The sequence below is a fragment of the Oncorhynchus clarkii genome, chromosome 27, assembly GCF_045791955.1.
Source record: "Oncorhynchus clarkii lewisi isolate Uvic-CL-2024 chromosome 27, UVic_Ocla_1.0, whole genome shotgun sequence".
Classification (NCBI taxonomy): Eukaryota; Metazoa; Chordata; class Actinopteri; order Salmoniformes; family Salmonidae; genus Oncorhynchus; species Oncorhynchus clarkii.
The window spans coordinates 8,062,750-8,085,613 of NC_092173.1; the positions used below are offsets into that span (position 1 = coordinate 8,062,750).

Below are 22,864 nucleotides of genomic sequence, written 5' to 3' on the forward strand. Positions count from 1 at the left end.
ACTGATGTAAAACGGCCGTAAAGTTTTCCAAAATAACTCTAATATCCACAAAATTGAAATAACTCAATTAATTAACTTCTGTATTATAAATGGATCTTCAGAAAATAAGTTGTGGAAAGTCACGCTTGCCCTCTTGTGGGTCTCTCAGGAAGTGCCATGGTCATCTTCACCACTCAATGTACAGTAAACTGTACTCCTACACACTCTTAATACAAAAACACTCCTTTTTTTGTTAACTGTGCTTTTTCCCGGGACCATGGGAGACATAACAGCAATAGGATTAGAAATACTGACTATCGTATCCAAATGTTTCCTCCCTCGAAATCACCAAGTTGTTATCAAAGCACATTCCACTTCTCACTGAAGATGATCTGGCAACATAGCCATCTGATGTCTTACCTTCGATGGTGGTGAATTTGAGAGCGGCTGTGTTAAGGGTCTGCACCCTCTCTGCCTGCACTGTGATGTCAGCTTCCTGGAGGCTGTGTTTCTGCAGCAGGTCATCCACCTCCAGCAGATGCTTGCCGAAGTCTTTGGAAAGGAGCTGGACCTGTGGTGAGAGGGACGTTGGTCACCTTCCTGACACTCAACAGTGCTTCCACTGACCATGCTGCCTGTACTGAAACGTCAAAGTCAATTTCTCAAGGGTTTCTCACTGTTTTTTCATGGACTGTATCTCCACATTACCATTGCATGTGTACACAAATGTCAACCCACAGTCTATGCTGTTGAGTCGACACAACTTAGAGACGATATAGCGTTCATGTAACGTCAAATGCATGACACAATACTTGTCTCACCTGCATGTCCTCCATCCAGTCGATCATGTAGACCATGTCCTGGAAGGTCTTCTGCAGGGCCAGGTTCTTCTCCAGCCGGGCCTTCCTCCCCACCACCAGCTCCTTCAGCAGGCTCCACTGGCCCAGGATGTTCTCCTTTCGGGCCGAGATGCGCCGGATGTCGTAGTAGCCCTCCGTCTCCATCTCCCCAGCCAGCTCCACCACCACCCCGATGCGCTCCTCGTACGACGAGATGTCCGCCTCAATGGCCTCGTGCTTCTTCATGGCGGCTTCCACCGCAGGCAGGTCGTAGCCAAAGTTATCCTGGTAGGTTGGGACATTCAGTCAGGCAGAGGATCACTTAATTACAGGCAGGTGATTGTGGAAGGGTTTACCCAGTCAGAGCAATGCAGTCATAGGAAAATACATCTAAATATACCAATGTATATTTAAAAGTAATTCATGTTATACAATACTTTGCCATTGGTTCTAAAAAATACATTCTAAAGACATTTCATTCTCAATCCACAGCTATAAGACTATTGCTATATAACTGTGATGATATGGCCCCTGTGTGATATGTTAGAGACATCTGTCACTTCAGCCCTGTGGTCCCTACCTGAGACACGAGGCGCTGGTTCTCATTGAGCCACGCCTGTCTCATGGTGGTCTTGTGGTCAAACCGCTGGGCCAGCAACTCCAGCTTCTCCTGGCGAATCAGCTCCTGCCGTAGTGCCACGCCTCTCTCGTGCTCCGCCTTCTCCAGCCTCTCCCACGCCTAGCCAAATGAAAAACAGAGGAAAATGTACCCATAATGCAGCATGGTAACAAACATAAAGAGGAGTAATTTGCACGGATTTGCTACATTTTAAAGAACCTGATATTGATAAAGAAGGATTTTATATTTGCCAAGACCTGTCCAGTTGTTGCATTATCTGCTCAGGCATTTGAGACACTCCTTATTCGCACTTATACCAGTATTCATTACCTTATTGATATCAGAGATGAGTTTCCCTTCATGGGGCACGTATGGTTTCTGGTTGTTAGCTCTGAGCTTGCTTTGGATAGTAAAGAGGAGCACCTCCAGGTTCCCCTTCTCCTGAAACCTAGCACAAGACAAAGTGTGTTTCACAAACATCCTGAGACACAGTACTGTGCACAAGGTGGGCTCCGTTTGAAACCTAAAATCACAGGTGTCATATCCCAGATCCTGTAACTTAAAATAACCATCTGCTCAGAAAGTGATAACAGACCTGTATTTTTTCCCTATTATTAAGTTACATGGGGTAGTGACGGTCATGGAATTTGAGGACGACTATCGGTCAGCCAAATGACCACGATCACTGTTATAATCGTTTGAATACCGGCCGCCATGTCTTCAGTCAGCTGTTTGTTCCACACAAAAAAAAACGATTATGATGGTTTTCATGACGGTCTTCATCCATAGTCGTCGCTTACACAATCATCGTGCCAGTCCTATGAATTACGCCACTCATCAATAGATTATCCGTGACATTTCCTGCAGGCTTGACCTTCACAGCAAAGGCCTTCATTACTACATGTGACCTAGCTCCACACACTGTCTAGTTGTAACCTAATTCAAAAATAATAAGTGGTCATCCCTGAGTCATCACTGAGCAGATTCCAGAGTCATATGATAGGTGACCACCTCTGGCCATCGAGGGCTGCCAGGGCATCTAGGCTGGGTGAGAAGCCGGGTATAAGGCCTCAGAGATACTAGTCACCAGAGGAGATGTCTATCTTCTAGCCACAGAGAGAAAGGGCCTGGAGACACATTTGGGTGTCACATCACTTAGATCCAGTCCCTTTCGGTCAAATAGTGCATGAGTCACATGACACGGCTAACTGGGTGCTTAATTATGCCAGACATGCCAGCTTAGGGCCTCATGCTGGGACTCATGCTGGTACTACTGTGCCCACACCCATCAATGTGTAGTTTTTTGTTGTTGTTGAATACCGCAACAGTTAAGTCATATAGCACACATCAAATGAGAATCAGACGAATCAAAAGCATTTGTCTGGGGGCATTCACTGAGAAAATAACATCAAACTATAAGAACTATAAAAGGGTGAAACTATTGACTCAACCTAAATCATGTCCTAAAACTAAAGCATCCAAAAATTGTTTAGTGATATTTGTATAAAACAAAAGTTTGAAGTTTGAAACCTTCTGTTGTATGAACGGGACCACTATACAGTAGATAAAAAAATAAAAATGTGGTGCTATTATGTGTCATTTGCACAGCGTTGACTTACTTGATGGGCTTTTCGATGGTGCAGTAGGTGGTGAAGGCTTGAAGTTGTTGCTGGACACCCGTTAAGGAGTTGGCAAACTTCTGGTTGCTGATGATGCCTATGGTCTTCTCGATCCACTCCAGGAGCTCTGAGGCCAGAGCCTCATATCGATCGATCATCTTCTGACCGTCAATGGCACTGTCCAAGACCTGTATAAGACATAAACATTTAGCATGGATGGATATTACGTAGGAGTGAATTAATTCATAGCTTTTGATAGTGGATAATGGATTGATAATAGATTGAATGGTTATCAGTTTGTTTTGACCTACACAAGTACACTGATGTGAGCACAACATGCAGTATGATATACAGAGCCTTCGGAAAGTATTCAGACCCCTTCACTTTTTCCACATTTTGTTAGGTTATTTTCCCCTCGTCAAATCTACACACAAGATCCCATAATGTCAAAGCAAAAATAGGATGTTTGCTAATTTATAAAAAAATATTTTACATACATTTACATAAGTATTCAGACCCTTTACTCAGTACTTTGTTGAAGCAACTTTGGCAGCGGTTACAGCCTCGAGTTTTCTTGGGTATGACGCTACAAGATTGGCACACCGGTAATTGGGGAGTTTCATCCATTCTTCTCTGCAGATCCTCTCAAGCTCTGTCAGGTTGGATGGGGAGCGTCACTGCACAGCTATTTTCCTTGACCAAGACCCTTCTCCCCTGATTGCTCAGTTTGACTGGGTGGCCAGCTCTAGGAAGAGTCTTGGTGTTTCCAAATTTCTTCCATTTAAGAATGACGGAGGCCACTGTGTTTTTGGGGTCCTTCAATGCAGCAGACATTTTTTGGTACCCTTCCCCAGATCTGTGCCTCGACACAATCCTGTCTCGGCGCTCTACGGACAATTCTTTCATCCTCATGGATTGGTTTTTACTCTGACATGCATTGTCAACTGTGGGACCTTATATAGACAGGTTTGTGCCTTTCCAAATCATGTCCAATCAATTGAATTTACCACAGGTTGACTCCAATCAAGTTGTAGAAACATCTCAAGGATGATCAATGGAAACAGAATGTACCTGAGCTCAATATCGAGTTTCATAGCAAAGGGTCTGAATACTTATGTAAATAAGGTATTTCTGTTTTCACTTTGTCATTATGAGATATTGTGTGAAGTTTTCTGAGGAATTTGTTTCATTTAATCAATTTTAGAATAAGGCTGTAACATAACAAAATATGTGGAAAAAGTCAAGGGGTCTGAATACTTTCCCGAAGGCACTGTACATATTGATCACGTTACTCATGTGATCAAAACATGCAGTACATATTACTGTATATACACTGTATATCACTGTATACTGTAGGAGATATATACACAGGTTCCAATGACAATTATTCTGCCACGTATAGTAGGATCCAGGGTTAAACAGTGTATTAACATTCTCCTACCTTTCCCACTCTCTTGCCCTCTACTCGAAGGGCTTTCATCTTGGAGAAGTAATGGTAGTAGGACACAACATAGGTTATTATCGACTTCTCATCTGGGTTCTCCGTATTCACGTCTGCAGAGTCACACAGGAAGGACAACAATACACAAACACTTACAGCACACACATACAATATATAACAATCACGCCTTCACATGAAATCATTCCAGGTCGTGTAAAACAGAACTATGGTCGCTGTAGCTAAAAGTCTGCGAAGGTTTGCACGTTTGAGATATGTGTCACCAAATCGCCCATGAATTGCTGCTATTTGAATTCTCTGTGCAGTCTTACCTTCAGGGTCCAGGAGTTTGGTGAGCCCCAGGTTCTGCTCAGCAATGTTGAAGGCTTGCTGGAGGTTGTGTGTGGCATTGGACCGGATCAGCTTATGGAACTCAATCAAATCAGGCCTGTAGTAAAGTAGGTCACTTAGTTCACTTTCTACATGGTCACATAAATACATATTATAAAGCCTTGCTTGTTTAGCCAATGCTGACCTGTGTCGGTGAATGAGAGCGTTGAAGGCGAGACCATCTCTCCAGCACGTGGTGAAGTTCTGGATGTTGACCTCAGAGTACCTGTGGGACAGTGGACACAGAACACACTCACACCCATTGGTCCAATGCATATATCCTATATAACTAAAGACATGGCATGAAACAATAGTAGCAAAACAACTGTCAACACCCTGTCAACAAAGGTTGATGTTCAATTTTGGCTTTTGGTTCAATTAAGACACTCACCCAGCGGTTTTCATCTGGCACCAGAGTAGTAGGGCATCCTTTGCCGACCGAGTCTCCCTGTTGTCGTCACACTCGATCTTAATCCCCTGGATCTGTATACACAGGGAAGGAGAGCAGAAGACAAACAACCACGGTCAAGGAAATCAGCCTCAAAACTGTCCTCAGTTCAGTAAAATCACCAGATTACTACGAGGTTGAGAAGAAAACAGTTAGGAAACACACCCATGTTGCTGGTAAGTTTCAAACACACTGAACCCAAAACCCAGTGCCTTTCAACAGCCACACCAGGAGTGTATTCATTATGCCGATTCCGTTGCAAACAGTTTGGTCTGTTTCAGAATGTTGTGCAAAAGAAACCGTTTACTCTAAACACAAAACATTTTGCAATGAAAACAAGAGTTAGTTTCTATTGGACAAATTCAGGTAGGTCCCTCCCTCCCCATTTCGTTCCATTTACTCTGTTTGCTTCCGTTTGGCTCTTAAATGGTAAACGGTTTCCGTTGCAAGATGTAATGAATACAACCCAAGACTCACACAACTGCATTGCATGTCTCATCACTAACTCGCACACAGACATGTGCCTGTCATGTTGGGAGGAAGGCCACAGAATCATGACAACATCACTGTGCGCCCTCATCATCTACGACAGCCATTGGCCCAATCATGTCACCCTGACATGATACATGTTAATGGGAGGGTTGACACCCTAGAGTCTGCTAGACCACCCATATCAACCAATCGCACTTCATCCGCTCACATACTGTACATGCTCACTCACACTGGAAAGCAGCTGGAGGTTTATAGGACTATACTACACGCACAGTTTAGTCTCCACCTACAGGGAACGGTTATTTATGATTTAAATGATGATAGAATAACACTACCGGTATGTATAAAGAGAAGGACTAGTCATTGTCTAATTGAACAACTATTTTTCAAATAAACTGCTGCCCAGAAACCAAACAGACTTTTTACAAGAGCCAAGGAGGACATTCCATCTCTAAAATGTCCTGCTCACATTTCATATCAGGCAGATTTGAAACACCCTTGATCGCAGTGCATATCATCCAACAATAAACAAGAGTCCTGAGAAAAACAAACCATCTGGCAGTGACAGAGAGGCATACACCACGCAGGTCACATTTAAGTAGCACAAACACAACGACGCGGAGCGAAGCGACTAGAAAGGAATAGTTAAGTTACTAGATATAATGGAGGAGTCAAGTGTTTATTAGGGTCTTGAAATCGGCTCCTGGAGAACATTTACCTCCTGGAGTCCTCTTTTCCCCCCTTTCTCTCGATGTGTCTGCTGCCTGCTGCAGTGGCTAGGTCTTACCTGCTGACTGGGCAAAGTAAACTGAAACAGTCCAAGGGTAGGGGAGGGGTGGAAGAGATGGAGAAAGAAAGAGAGAGGGAGGGAGACAGAAAGGGAGGAGAGACGTAGTAAACTAAAAAGAGGAGTGTGAGGGGAGAGTGACAAGACAACCCCAAACGGTTTCAGAATCGGTGACCGAGAAGGAAGTAGGAGTGGCAGAGAGAGATGGAGGGAAGGGTGGGGACGAGGATAGGCCCTGATTGCATCTAAGCCCTGCCCGGAGCCCCACCCCTTGCTCCCTACAGCACAAATCCGTTTCCAATAACGCGCTTCTCTTCTTTCACTGCTAGCAAAATTGAAGAGGCCATCGACTCGCTGGCTCCACAGTCAGTGCAGTAGAATGGGATGCCGGCCAAAAGTGCCCCAGCCAACCCATAATCACTGTTAGAAGGTAGAGCGATAAGCTATGCCATGCTAGCCTCTCCTCAAGATGCCGTAGGAACCACTAGCCTATGTCCCTGAATCATATGTACAGAGTAACGCTGATTTGAATAATGCAAGACATGCGTTTATGCTGAGACCACCACTGTCCTGAGGCGACAACAAAAGCCAAATGATTTTGCGCTACTTACAGTACATGCCTGTCACTTGTCTGTGGTATCGCGTCCTGTAAGGCCTTGTACCCATTGTATGTGTACAGTATGTCTCTGAGGCGGATGTCAGAGAGTATGTCCCTGTTTGAGATCCAACTACGATCAGGACCAGAGTGACATTCAAGCTTTGCTAGTAACGTCACACAGTGACGATGCGGCATGTTTCAGGGCTTCTCCGTACAGTCTTTTGGCCAGTCTACAAATCACTCTGATTTCTGCCCTTTCGCTCCTAAATGAAGACGGTGCTGAAACCAGCATGCCTGTTGTGTCAAAATCATGACAATAATATACACCGAATTTTGGCCTGCTTCTGTTTACCGCTGGGACACGAGGTGGATACCTTTACCCAACTAGTGCTAAATCTGTCTCTTTCTCAGATGGGTTCACCTTAGCTCAAAGACTGATGAAAAAGAGTGACAAAATGTGCGATAAGACTTTGTTCTTGTGTTTGAATTAGGTGTACTATAACGTCGTACCCCAGGCTATTGCACACAGCCTGGGATATCAACGATTCAAAGTTGGCATTAGTGCAGCGTTTCTCAAACTAGGGTTTGCGAGAGCAAGTCTGAAATCATTTGTTTTTAAATGCTCATAGAACCTCTGGTAGCTGGTAGATGCAGTTGTAATAAACATAGCGGTTCCTGTTTTCTTCATACAAATGTGGCTCTATCTTCTGAACCGTTTAAGCCCACAAGCCGGGCAGGACTCTTTGGAACAGAGTGGACAAGACCAGGCACTAAATCAATGATGATGTTCTTTTCTACACGTAAGATCATACAAAATTATTGCCCGATGATCTTCTGAACATCCCAATACCTTTCTGATGGTTTTCAGTCACTTCAAACTGTATTGTCAGACTAATTTGTAATATAGCCTGCCATAGCTCCAGTTAAAAAAAGGAAACATTGGCAATTGATCACATCCCTTTTTTTACATGGTGGGGTCGCACATTTTTGGAAATATCAAAATGGGGTCACGGGCCAAATAAAGTTTGGAGACCACTGCCTTAGTAGGAGTGCCCATAGAATTCAATGGGAGGGACCTACTGAGTAAAGTACTTTGTGAGAGATTAAGCGAATGCCTATGCGCCAGTCATTCTGTATTGGCTAAAGAAGGCCAAGTTTGAAGCGCTGGTTCATCAGGCTATTCCTGACTCTTGGGGAAGATTGTCTATGACGTCACACCGTAGAACATGTGCCAGTCGGAAACAGGAGTTTGTAGAAACAACGGTGCACACCCACATGAGGTTCATCATCCACATGCTGACTGAGTTCAAAAGTACCCCACGGGGACAAAGAAGGAATAGAGCTACACAGCACTAGAACATTCCGTCCCCAACATGAGACACACACAGGCCTGCAGGAACTGGATGGCCAAAATACCTCAGCAGAGGTTAAGCTACCAGCAGGTCTTAAGGACAATCCCAACAGGGGACAGGTACGGCCCCACAGGAGTTGGCTGCATGACAAAATAAATCAAATGTAAATACAACCACAACGGAAACGACAGAGACAGACAACACCAGGCACCAGGACGGGTGGGCAAGGTCACTACCTGGAAGCGAAGGATGATGGTCCAGATGAGGCCAAGGGTGAGGCGGTGGTTGCCGTCGACGATGTCGTGAGAGCCGACGTTCTCCAGGTGGACCCTCTGCTCCTTGAGGAACTGCAGGGCCTTGTCCACGTTCTCCAGGCAGTGGATCCGCATGCGACCCCGCGTGGGCCTCGGCTAGGGGAGGGAGGGATGGGGGAGGGAAGGAGGGAGAGAACATCGAGGTAAGGAGGTAGAGGGAATGAGAGAGAGGAGTCATGCTTGAATGGTCAAAGCAATCTGCAGGGGAAATACAGGAGAAATACTGCTTTGATCTCAATGCCTTTACAGTAAGACAATATTTTTCTCATTAAAAACGCAATGGCAAAGAAAGCGTGCAAATGCTGTTCCCATCCAATTGTCAAACCACATTATGCGGACGACTATTCTCACACATGACATATAGCTGCAGTGCTGACAACATTCATGAAACATTTAGACGTGACTGGATAATATTTGTAACAAAAATAACTACAACGCAGAGAGAGCTCTTTGTTGAATAGTTTTGTGCTTGTTCTCCTAGCATCTCCTGACTGAAAGGTAGCCCGAGGTTGTGAACCAGAGAATGGGTTGGCCAACCAGCATCTCCCCAGACAGGACCTCCAGCAGCCTGGTGAGCATGTAGCCGTCCCGGAGGTCGTTGTAGAGGTCAGCAATCCGACAGGACACTCTGGCCAGGTGGGAGTTCACCCACTTAGTGAAGGTCTTCTTCTGGACAGCATCTCTCTCTTCTGCAGGAGAAATGAAATAAACACAAGGCTTACAGATGTAGGATATTAATAAAAAACAGTTTGCTACAGCAAGAAAATAAACCTGCAGCAACAGCAAATGTGAATTATTATGTGGAATTGAATGGACATTTTTGTAGGGGTTGATCCATTTTATGTTAGGGCAAATTAAGTCTGCCATTTTAGTGGAAATGGAAATGGATATTACTAACTTTAGAATAGTTTTTAAACCTTGAACACACTACAAGTTTGCATTTCCTATGGTGCAAGAAAATTCTCTGCAACAAAAGAGTAATCAAATTAAGTTCCTACATCTGTAGTTCATCCAGCTAGAGCTCTGATCAGTGATCTAGTTACTAAACCTCTCATCTGAGTCGTGTCCCCAGACACTACTGGTCCAGTCCGAGTCCAAGTCCGAGTCCTGGACTCAAGAACTACAACACTGGCTCTGATATATAAACCATACCTCCTTGTCAGTAGCCCCCTGTATGATAGATCATCAATCAAGTCCTTCCACAACTTTAAACATCCATCAGGTATACTGGAAGGTCTACGAAGCTTGTGTGTTTTGTAAGTGATTTAGCTGTGACTGAGACAGGTGAAGGTGCTCTTGTTCCTCTAGTCCAGTATAGTCTCTATCCACCCACCTGCCAAGGCCTTGATGCGGGAACACTCAAACAGTTTGGAGCTGGTGACCTCGGTTTCCCAGTGTCCCGAGCTGCTGGCCAGACGGGTGTTGTTGTTGTTGAGCTGGCGCTGGGCCTCCGCGTTGTCCAGATCTGTGGAGGCATTGGCCATCGCGCCTATTTCCCTGAACAACTCTACAGACACACAGTAGGAGAGTTAGGTCGAGTACATTTAGGATGCGGATCACACTTCATGCACCCTTTATCACCCCCATGGAAAGAAATGATACTGTACGAAGGTAAATACATCATCTCAAACACAATGCAGAAAATCTGAATCATAACAATTTGTCTTTAAGGGGCAAAGTGCATGCATGTTTTGATAGAGCTCCAGTCCACACCATATATTAAGTAATCCAGGGAGGGCTATGAACAGCCATAGATATCTACGATTTCTGAAAACAGAAGCATAAGTGATCGCTTACGCTTTGACGACTCATCCATATGCTTATCCAAAGCATTTCTGATTCCTAATAATAATTTCTCATTCGTGACTCATTCATTGGCATAAAATACATAACAGAGGGAGTTTGGCACGCTCTTCTTCCCCGATCATGTCTTGTAAAAAAAATGACCTTATTGAAACAACCGGTTCATATTGTGTCTCTTTCACATCAAGTGGGATGAGAGCAGTGCCGTCAGTAAACAGTACAATATATTAACCAGAGAGCTACTGCCCTTATCCCCCATCCCTCTGGCTCTTTGTCATGTTACACTCATGTCCGTATGAATATGGACATGTTCAAGCGTAAGTGTGCAGTGGGAGACTGATTGAGGTTGAACTCTTTTTTGTTACAATACCAGCGAATGTCCTTGAGGCAACTCACAAAGCACAAATATTCACAAAAATCCCCCTCCCCCAAAACCTCAACCCCTGATTCCCCTCTGTTCTCCTCCCATCCCCCACATTTCCCTTTCAGCATTCAACACCAAAACCATACAGTTTAATGATGGGTCCCCAGATAAAACAAACACTACCTGTATGGGCTAGATAGATCATACAATACACAACACAACACAACGTGAAAATAAAACACAAAACATCACTGAAAGACTAAATGGACCAAAATAGAACAAATATTACACTTTGACATCTTGGCAGATAAGACAATACACAATAAATATGTATTTCCTGCTCAGTTGCCCCCTGCTCTGAAACAGCACTCAAGATGTGAAAAACAGGAGTAAACATTAAATACATGATCAGTACTCTTACTAATTAAAAAGGTTGAAATATTCTAGACTTGGGTAAATCACATTTTCTGAGGATTACGGAAATACGATTATCATTCAATATGAAGCTGGGAGGGGTCTGTGTTACTGAAACTGTTAGGCTTGGGATCAGGGCAGAGTGTGAATTATACCGTAACATTTGGGTGTCTCTATTTTTTTTCCACAGGACTTCCTATATTATGGGCTTAATATGACCTATAGTAAAGACATGTATTTTAACCCCCTGTATCGCAAGCACATGTTGGACTTCTAACCCTTTTTAAAAACGCGTTTAAAAAAGGTCTGTGTCCTTTAAACAAAAAAAAGTCTGTGGAGTTCGAGTAGTTTGAGCTATCTCTGAAAAGGTAACTATGAAAAGCTGAGACTCTCACGAAGAAGGACATGTGACATGTTTTGCTCTAGGACGCTCACTAGTTACACAAAAGTCGTTAGAAGGTAAGGGGTTCCCCTACATCGAAGATCATTGGAAATCCCAGGACATAGTGTCTATACTGTAATAAGCTCACATACAGTGCATTCAGAAAGTATTCCGATCCCTTGACCTTTTCCACATTGTTACGTTAAAGCCTTATACTAAAATCGATTTAAAAAAATAATTTCTCCTCAATCTACACACAATATAGCATAATGAAATAGCAAAAACTGTTTTTTAGAATTTTATGCAAATGTGCCTCGACATAATCCTGTCTCGGAACTCAACGGACAATTCCTTCGACCTCATGGCTTGGTTTTTGCTCTGACATGCATTGTCAGCTGTGGGACCTTATACAGACAGGTGTGTGTCAAAACAATTGAATATACCACAGGTGGACTCCAATCAAGTTGTAGAAACATCTCAAGGATGATCAATGGAAACAGGTTGCACCTGAGCTCAATTTTGAGTTTCATAGCAAATTATCTGAATGCATATGTACAGTGCCTTGCGAAAGTATTCGGCCCCCTTGAACTTTGCGACCTTTTGCCACATTTCAGGCTTCAAACATAAAGATATAAAACTGTATTTTTTTGTGAAGAATCAACAACAAGTGGGACACAATCATGAAGTGGAACGACATTTATTGGATATTTCAAACTTTTTTAACAAATCAAAAACTGAAAAATTGGGCGTGCAAAATTATTCAGCCCCCTTAAGTTAATACTTTGTAGCGCCACCTTTTGCTGCGATTACAGCTGTAAGTCGCTTGGGGTATGTCTCTATCAGTTTTGGACATCGAGAGACTGACATTTTTTCCCCATTCCTCCTTGCAAAACAGCTCGAGCTCAGTGAGGTTGGATGGAGAGCATTTGTGAACAGCAGTTTTCAGTTCTTTCCACAGATTCTCGGTTGGATTCAGGTCTGGACTTTGACTTGGCCATTCTAACACCTGGATATGTTTATTATTGAACCATTCCATTGTAGATTTTGCTTTATGTTTTGGATCATTGTCTTGTTGGAAGACAAATCTCCGTCCCAGTCTCAGGTCTTTTGCAGACTCCATCAGGTTTTCTTCCAGAATGGTCCTGTATTTGGCTCCATCCATCTTCCCATCAATTTTAACCATCTTCCCTGTCCCTGCTGAAGAAAAGCAGGCCCAAACCATGATGCTGCCACCACCATGTTTGACAGTGGGGATGGTGTGTTCAGCTGTGTTGCTTTTACGCCAAACATAACGTTTTGCATTGTTGCCAAAAAGTTCAATTTTGGTTTCATCTGACCAGAGCACCTTCTTCCGCATGTTTGGTGTGTCTCCCAGGTGGCTTGTGGCAAACTTTAAACAACACTTTTTATGGATATCTTTAAGAAATGGCTTTCTTCTTGCCACTCTTCTATAAAGGCCAGATTTGTGCAATATACGACTGATTGTTGTCCTATGGACAGAGTTTCCCACCTCAGCTGTAGATCTCTGCAGTTCATCCAGAGTGATCATGGGCCTCTTGGCTGCATCTCTGATCAGTCTTCTCCTTGTATGAGCTGAAAGTTTAGAGGGACGGCCAGGTCTTGGTAGATTTACAGTGGTCTGATACTCCTTCCATTTCAATATTATCGCTTGCACAGTGCTCCTTGGGATGTTTAAAGCTTGGGAAATCTTTTTGTATCCAAATCCGGCTTTAAACTTCTTCACAACAGTATCTCGGACCTGCCTGGTGTGTTCCTTGTTCTTCATGATGCTCTCTGCGCTTTTAACGGACCTCTGAGACTATCACAGTGCAGGTGCATTTATACGGAGACTTGATTACACACAGGTGGATTGTATTTATCATCATTAGTCATTTAGGTCAACATTGGATCATTCAGAGATCGTCACTGAACTTCTGGAGAGAGTTTGCTGCACTGAAAGGGGCTGAATAATTTTGCACGCCCACTTTTTCAGTTTTTGATTTGTTAAAAAAGTTTGAAATATCCAATAAATGTCGTTCCACTTCATGATTGTGTCCCACTTGTTGTTGATTCTTCACAAAAAAATACAGTTTTATATCTTTATGTTTGAAGCCTGAAATGTGGCAAAAGGTCGCAAAGTTCAAGGGGGCCGAATACTTTCGCAAGGCACTGTACATAAGGTATTTCTGTTTTTTAGGTTTAATACATTTGCAAAAACTTCTAAAAACCTGTTTGCACTTTGTCATTATGGGGTATTGGGTATAGATTGATGAGGGAAATAGTTTAAAAAAAATACATTTTAGAATAAGGCTGTAACGTAACAAAATGTGGAAAAGGTCAAGGGGTCTGGATACTTTTCGAAGGCACTGTAGTTGCTGTCACAAACTCCACACAGTTGTCACTGACTACCGTAGTTGGATTTTAATTTCCCAGTGAGCAAACTATTTCTGTACTTACAGCAGTCATATAAATACATTTTTATCAGGTTTTTGCATTGGCAGACCTTATTGCTCTAATAAAATTGAGTTAAAACACATGAATGCAACTGTTAATGTCAAATTGTTTTGTGTTCTATTTGTTGTAGTGAAAAGAAGATGGTAAAACACTTCATTGTGAGGCTGGATATAAGGGCTGGACATGCAGATAAATGAAACTCAGATGAATGAAAAGACGATTTTTGCTGGGATCTGACATGGTTCATGGTAAACATGTATTAGCTTTTAAGGGGGTATGAACACAACCAGTCATGTTTTCTACTGATTGTCAAACAAATCACTTCAAAAAGTAAGCTACCTGCACATGTTTGTCCACTCCAAAATAATTCCAGCATCCTAACATTGTACTGTGTACCCGCCATTTAATGAATGGAAAGAGACATCTGTTACAAAACACCAAAAAGAGTAACAACATTTGGCGATTGTCATTAGTAGGCCTACACTCTTCTTGCCTGAATTCAGGACCCCATGCAGTCTTTTAATTTTATTTTTCAATTAACACAATATTTTTCTTAATTTATGTCCCTCAGCCTCCTTGGGCCACTGAAATGCTCAGTCCAAATGTGTGGGCATGGGGATATAAATTTGAATATATAATATCAGTCAAGGGTTTTTCTTAATTTTTACTATTTTCTACATTGTACAATAATACTGAAAGCATCAAAACTATGAAATAACACATGTGGACTCATGTAGTAACCAATAACGTGTTAAATCTAAATATATTTGATATTTTAGATTCTTCAAAGTAGCCACCCTTTGCCTTGATGACAGTTTTGCACACTCTTGGCATTCTCTCAAAAAGCTGAACTTGGAATGCTTTTCCAACAGTCTTTAAGGAGTTCCCACATATGCTGAGCACTTGCTGGCTGCTTTTCCTTCACTCTGCGGTCCAACTCATCCCAAACCATCTCAATTGGGTTGAGGTCGGGTGATTGTGGAGGCCAGGTCATCTGATGCAGCACTCTCCTTCTTGATCAAATAGCCCTTACACAGCCTGGAGGTGTGTTGAGTCATTGTCCTGTTGAAAAACAAATGATAGTGGAACTAAGTGTAAACCAGATGGGATGGCGTATCACTGCAGAATTTGTGGTAGCCATGCTGGTTAAGTGTGTCTTGAATTCTAAATAAATCAACGACAGTGTCACCAGCAAAGCACCCCCACACCTCCTCCTCCATGCTTCACGGTGGGAACCACACATGGGGAGATCATCCGTTCAACTACTCTACGTAACACAAAGACATGGCGGTTGGAACCGATAATCTCAAATTTGGACTCATCAGACCAAAGTACAGATTTCCACTGGTCTAATGTCCATTGCTCATGTTTCTTGGCCCAAGCAAGTCTCTTCTTCTTATTCATGTCCTTTAGTAGTGGTTTATTTGCAGCAATTTGACCATGAAGGCCTGATCACACAGTCTCCTCTGAACAGTTGATGTTGAGATGCGTCTGTTACTTGAACTCTGTGAAGTATTTATTTGGGCTGCAATCTGAGGTGCAGTTAACTCTAATGAACCTATCCTCTACAGCAGAGGTAACTTTGGGTCTTCCTTTCCTGAGACAGTTTTATCATAGCTTTTGATGTTTTTTGCGACTGCACTTGAAGAAACTTTCAAAGTTCTTGAAATGTTCCAGATTGATCGACCTTCATTTCTTAAAGTAATGTTGGACTGTTGTTTCTCTTTGCCTTTTTGAGCTGTTCTTGCCATAATATGGACTTTGTATTTTACCAAATAGGACTATCTTCTGTATACCACCCCTACCTTGTCACAACTGATTGGCTCAAAGAAAGAAATTCCAGAAATTAACTTTTAATTAAGCACACATGTTAATTGAAATGCATTCCAGGTGACTACCTCATGAAGCTGGTTGAGAGCATGCCAAGAGTGTGCAAAGCTGTCATCAAGGCAAAGGGTGGCTACTTTGCAGAATCTCAAATATAAAATATATTTTCATTTGTTTAACACTTTTTTGGTTACTACATGATTCCATATGTGTTATTTCATATTTTGGATGTCTTCGCTATTATTCTACAATGTACAAAATAGTAAAAATAAAGAAAAACACTTGAATGAGTACTGTATGTACTGCCCTGATTGGATGAGAGAATCATCTAGAGCCCACACCCTTACCCCTAAATAAAATATAAAAAATAAGGCACTTGGTATTCAGCCTGTCAGTTGGAGCTGGAGTTGGACCCTGAAAAAACGACACACTTCCACAGGTGTGTTAGGCTACTTTGTTTTGTCATGAAAATTAAAGGCATACATGACGAATCTTAATTTGCTATATCATTGTTGTACTTTTCAATAGGTTACCAGAAGAGGCAGGACAATAACTGCCTTTTTGCATGGTGAACCATTCTGGCCAATACCCTATCAGCCAACCATTTATTGCAGAATGCCATGATTATCTACAGGGCAGACTATAGACCTCTGCCTTTCAGAGGCAGAACACAGAAACTAATACTTAGTATACAGTTGAAACAATGTTGCAAGTTCACTAGCAGGCTGGACCTAGTTGATAATGTTACAAGTTCGCTAGTGGGCTTGACCCAGTCAAAACAATGTTGCAAGTTCATTAGCGAAAGCTCAAGACAGACAGAGAAAGAGGGAGACAGGCAGAGTAGAGAGATGAATGTGATGAAAGAACCTAAGCTTGTATTTTCATATTTACCACTGTAGCAGTATAACATTTCATTTTAAACAAACAGGATAATGGTTCAAATACAACTTTTGTTGTATTTCGGGGAGCTCATGTCTCATTCCGGGGGCTGAGCCCCCCTTGGCCCCCCATAAATCGCACACTGGAGTGTACTTATCTCTCTCTCACTCTCTATTTCCTATTGCAAGTGTTGTTGTACACAACCATTGACAACCATCTAATACATCAAGAAATAAAGGTTGAGTGAGAAAGAAATGGCAACAAATATTGGACAACTAAACAGCCAAGTGAGACATACAAAAGAAAATGTCAAAAGAGCCTCAGAGGGACCTCCACTATCCGCTTCTATAGAATGATGAGCCCAGACATTCTGAAAGATATAAACACAGCACACCCGTCAGGAGAGTATTCTCAATTCCAGGAACGAGGTCATCAATAAATAAAACATATTATATTTCAGGAATCAATTGGAAATGTACAGTAAATACATATCACACTGAGATCATACCGAGATCATACAGAGAGCATACTGAGATCACTCTGAGATCATACAGAGAGAATACTGAGATCACACTGAGATCATACAGAGAGAATACTGAGATCACACTGAGATCATACAGAGAGCATACTGAGATCACAATGAGATCATAGAGAGAATATACTGAGAGCATACTGAAATCATACTGACATCATACTTACACATCTTTCTACATGATCAAATCTGTCTCAGATCATGTCAAAGGATCGATGCAATGCTCAGTGATATTCAGTTAGTCCTAAATTCAATGCTCAGTGAAATTCAGTCAGGCCTAAATTCTATGCTCAGTGAAATTCAGATTTAGAGAGAGCTACAGTACTGTAACAATCACACCACAGCCCCCTTCCTCTCCAGATGTGGATAATTTGTATATGTGTGTGGGCGCGTGTGCGTGTGTGTGTGTGCGTCAATGTGAGTGTATGTATGTGGGTGTGTGTGCGTGTGTGTGGGTGGGTGTGCGGGAGATGCAGAGGAGGGTGTAGTGAAGCATGAGTCTGATGTTTCACAGCTCAACGCGTTCCAGTTGGTTGTCTCATTCCCCACCAGAATGTTCCCTGGATACCCAGAGCGCCTCCTACAGTAACTCCAGAGACTGCACCCGTAGGCGTCAGCAGTACATCTCCATGACCGCTCAAGAAGCTGTTGTGTCCTACAATCACATACTACCAGATACTACTAGCCCATTGAGCCATGAAAGCGGGTGGAAGGTCACACACTTACTGAACAACATACATCAACTTTATACAGAAAGACCCCACGTGTTAACACACTACACACATGGTTTTCAAGGGACCGCACGCACATCAAAATGCCATGGTCATGTACTGTATAGTGAAGGATGTCACACTGATGGTAGGCCACCACACAGCCACAATGGTTGCCAATGCATTAAGGCTCCATCCGAACTGTCACACTGTCATATGTGTCAAACGAATTGGCCTGTGCTGTTGCTAGCCTTTGGTCGCCCCAGCAGGCCTTTCCTAGACCTACCACCTGGTGTCCCTCCAATAAGACAGTTTTTTAGCTTAAGGATCCAACTGACTGACGTGATGTGGTTCTTCCTGGTAAACAAACACAGCTGTCAGAGTCTCAGCATGCCAGAGGCCCCTCTCACATATCCAAGACGCTCTGCACTGAAACAACAACAACACTGTTGCTCTCCAGCAATAATCCAGCCCACATATGCTTCTGCTTCTACGGGGACAATTCACTATCCGGGGTGGCCAGACTGTAGGCTGCTGTTGTTAATGGCAGAAACATAACCTACGTCGAGCTGGGTAACAGCTAGTGTGGTGATCAGACTAGCCCTCAACAGAGAATCCAATGATGATCAGACTAAAATGAAGCAATAACAGATTGACAGGCAAAAAAGGATGACACAGGGTTTGATACATGTCCATGACACCTCCAGAAGAGACACAACAAGTCAACATGCCTAAGCCCTTTGATCCTTCTGATGCTGGGAGAAGGTCAGAGACAGTCGTCTGCACCACACCACGGCAGGCAAGGTGTAACCATTGAAGTTGAGTAAACACTGAGTCCTTACTGTTTCTTGCTACACCTTGTGCATACTACAGGGCAGGGGAAGTCATGCTGTGTCCACAGTTCAGACCACAAGAGTCTGAACATTCATTCAGGATTATTTCTATGGGTTAGTCTGGCTCTGATCATTTTCTGTGTTGCTGTGTTCTGCTGCTTCTGTTCGTTGCAGACTGGCTCTGCCCTTTACAGCTCAAATCAGTTGTAGATACTGCAATAGTCTATAGTGACATATGCACAATTTAGATCGGCCATCTTTGTTTTTCGCCAGTTTGTTTCTGGCTCTTGTTCAGCATTCTCCTCCAAAGCACTCAACATTATTATTGCTCTTTGGCTATACCGTCACCCGGCTACAACTATAAATCTCCAGCCTGGCGGCATGGCGTAAGACTCAGGCTGTATCCCCCACCCATCCCCCTTTCCCACTGCCCAAAACATGCTTCCGGAAAGAATGGCCCTGGTACAGTAATTCACAACACCTCCTCAACCTCCTCAACAAAAAAAATAATTCCCAGGCAACAAGCCAGCTGCTCCAGTAGCACTCTGCCTGTGACCTTCGCACTTCCTACTTCCTGTCTGAGAGAAGCAGAGGTCCTTTGAGGAGCTATGGAAACCGCTGCGGTGGCACAAACTGCCCTTTATTGAAGATGTATGGAGATGCAGAATTATTTCAGGGATCTCTTTCTGCCGTATTTAAATTCTAATCTGATTGTGTTGTTTCTATCCTGAGTAGCCCCTCTTTGCAGAAATATGTCATGAGTCTTGATTACACGTGTGTGTCCCCCCCCCCCTTTGCAAAGCATTGATACTGCAAAAGATACAGAACATTTTAAAACCTAAATGTAGTGTCTCAAAGTATTCCAAGTCAACATATTTCCCTTCCTGAAAATCCACCTTCAGTACACGATCAAATGAACACGTCTTGACAATCATCAAAGTGAAGCGGTTCAGTTTTTTTTTAGCATTTCAGTTTCAGGAATAGATACATTTACATTTAAGTAACTTAGCAGACGCTCTTATCCAGAGCGACTTACAGTAGTGAGTGCATACATTTTGTTACTTTTTCATACTGGTCCCTTGTGGGAATCGAACCCGCAACCCTGTCGTGGCAAGCACCATGCTCTACCAACTGATACGAGAGTGACAGCCTGACCCCAAACTCTTTTCACTCTGTAAGGAGTTAGGGGGCTAAAGAAACTAAGACACTAGAGGATAGAACAGAAGAGAGGAAGAAGTTCCCCTGAGCATAGACAGATGCCACACCACATTACACACCACAGAATTGAGGACCTTTAATTCTGTCCCCCTCAGGCTGAGGACTGGTCCCTCATCTTACTGGTCCCCCCTCCATTTTCATTCAGCTTTTCATCCATCTTTTACAAAGATTGGTGTATCAGTGGACATTTTTACCTTGACTTTTACACAATATTACTGTCAATTTGCATACAATGGAGAACACTGTGAGTATTGGCTATATGGCTAGGTTATTTTCTGAATGCACACTTCTGTAGTATCAGTAGAGACCCAGGCCTTTTATTGTGTTTAAATGTAAGACAATGGGTACTATAGTATGCTGTGTTCAAGGGACAGAAGACCCATAACACACACAAAAAAAACACCCGTTCGTGTAAGCCTCTGACCGTATCTGAATCAACTTCACTTAAGTCTATCAGACGTTATACAGCGTCATATTTCCAGAAGTAGACCTATTGTCTATGCAGATTAAAAATGATCTGTAAATATCAATGGCGTGTATCAATTACTGTCTCACCACAGGAAAATGTAGCCTGTAGTGTCAGTTTGAATGGCTCGCATAGGCCTACTACGACAGCAGGCCTTGTCAAACGATTATTTTAAAAGTCCTGCAACATTGTCCTATAATGGATGGATATACTAACGTACAAAATATACTAACGTTAAACCATAAATTCTCACTTGCATTCAGAATAAAGTGGCTATTGACATCCCTTTTGCCTTTGCCCACAAACTTTGCTGAAGAGTCTGAATTTGACATTTTTGCGTCCCATGACAGATCAGTACAATGGACAGCGCCAGCGGTAGTATCGTGACGTCACAGCACGAGTCTGACTGTGTTGCAACGGATCGTTCCAGTCATTTCACAATTTGAACAACTGTGTGTGACCAACATTAACAACACTGACATCCGTAGAACAGGCTACGCCCAGCCCTACGGTCAACAAAAAAGCTATAGTTCAGTGAACAGAATTTAGGCTTGATCCACACAAACGCTCCTCACATTAGAACAAGATTTATCATGTCAAACCTGCATGACTAGACTGTCATTAATAGTAGTGCCTAGTGGTGGCTATCCAAGTTGGTGAGGTGGGCTACTACAGTGTCGACGCAGTTGTGCGCAAGAAGCCAGGGCAAAAGAGGATATAAATGGCAGATATTTGGTTATGGAATATTGGCATGTTGTCAAACTGCTTAACTCCCTATTGTGCAATCACTTTTAACCTTAAAATGACACATACTGTATGACCTGCATCCCTACCACCGCCGTCTCATTGGTCCATACCGCACTTAGGCTATGATCACCGTCCCTTGCACCATCCCATATGAAGTGCATGGATCTTTTCTTTGGATTAACACTTTTAAGCAAGGAAGTGGCTGCATTAAAATGATGCAGCCATGCTATAAATGTCATATGGCTAATCTGCTGTTGGATAAAATAGCATTTCAATTTGGACTACTTTTAGTTAATGTAGTTGCGGTCAAATAACGTAGCCTAAGCTCCATATGGCTATAGACTACTATATGTACAAGCATGTTGTTTAATGCCCTTCTTACGTTACTTCTTTCAAGAATAAGGCTCCATTGTGACATGCAATGAATGTTCTAAAAGTGTCATACACTTACGTGCGTTTAATCATCAGGAACATGCGCGGACCAAATCTAAATAATTAAACATTGTATCAGGCCTATCCTAACCTGCCCATATTTGCTATTCAAAGCCTGTGTACAAATAGTAGCCTGAATATTATGTTCGGCCAACACAAGTGATCTAAACAACAGCAAATGCCTAATACCCAGCAAAATAAAACAGCATATAATACGGCCCTATTGAATCACTGCAGTAGCCTTAGCCAATGCAGGCCGGTGTTGCTGCATCTCCCACGAACACGGGCATCTCGAATTGTTCATGCTCAATGATATTTAAAAAAAAAATGTTTAAATATATATATATATACACATGCAACCTATGCTACAACGAACTTACCTTAACCTCAATTTCAGATATGAGTTTGTTTTTCACCGAAATATACGTAAAAATCTGTCGATGTGGTGCCAGTATCAATGAACCAGTGAGCAAATTATGAACAGAGCCTCGCGACGCGGTGTTTCTTCGCTGGCATAGTAGTCAAGTAGCCTATATCCTCAATCGAACTGTGGGATCAGGATGAAGATATCTGGCTAATAAAGGCAGATAATGCGGCAATACATGTCAATTCCCTGCCGTGGCTAGTGGGACCACGCGACTGCCATGAAAGGTGTCTTGCAGCCAGGCTAAAATGCTTGATCAAATAATCCAAGCCGGTGGGCTCGGATATACTGTCCACTTGATAGCCTACGCGCTCCCTCTCCCTCCAGTCGTGATACTGCTAGAGAGAATTCGGCATTAGTGCGGCGAAGGAACCCACCTCCGTATAGCGAGAGAGAGAAAAGGAGAGGGGGGGGGGGGTCGGCACACACAAAATCAATAAATTCCAGTAATAACCCGTTATAAATGGTGTCTAGGGTTTACAGATAGGAAAATCATTCTAGTGC

The 22,864-nt window shown here is 42.8% G+C and overlaps 1 protein-coding gene across 1 annotated transcript in view; it reads right to left on the minus strand.

Annotated features, from left to right (window-relative positions):
* Nucleotides 1-22,628, minus strand: part of LOC139385617 (spectrin beta chain, non-erythrocytic 4-like) — a 62,910-nt gene extending 40,282 nt beyond the window's left edge. Inside the window, exons 1-13 of the mRNA XM_071130831.1 lie at nucleotides 22,317-22,628; nucleotides 10,209-10,382; nucleotides 9,413-9,564; nucleotides 8,798-8,971; nucleotides 5,276-5,367; nucleotides 5,030-5,110; nucleotides 4,827-4,942; nucleotides 4,498-4,610; nucleotides 3,057-3,244; nucleotides 1,768-1,885; nucleotides 1,399-1,557; nucleotides 801-1,103; nucleotides 400-550 (exon numbers count right to left, since the gene is read on the minus strand). Of these exons, the coding sequence (XP_070986932.1) occupies nucleotides 400-550; nucleotides 801-1,103; nucleotides 1,399-1,557; nucleotides 1,768-1,885; nucleotides 3,057-3,244; nucleotides 4,498-4,610; nucleotides 4,827-4,942; nucleotides 5,030-5,110; nucleotides 5,276-5,367; nucleotides 8,798-8,971; nucleotides 9,413-9,564; nucleotides 10,209-10,359 (1,798 nt within the window). The 5' untranslated portion in view covers nucleotides 10,360-10,382; nucleotides 22,317-22,628. The remainder of the gene's footprint in view (nucleotides 1-399; nucleotides 551-800; nucleotides 1,104-1,398; nucleotides 1,558-1,767; nucleotides 1,886-3,056; nucleotides 3,245-4,497; nucleotides 4,611-4,826; nucleotides 4,943-5,029; nucleotides 5,111-5,275; nucleotides 5,368-8,797; nucleotides 8,972-9,412; nucleotides 9,565-10,208; nucleotides 10,383-22,316) is intronic.
* Nucleotides 22,629-22,864: the final 236 nt, after the last annotated feature.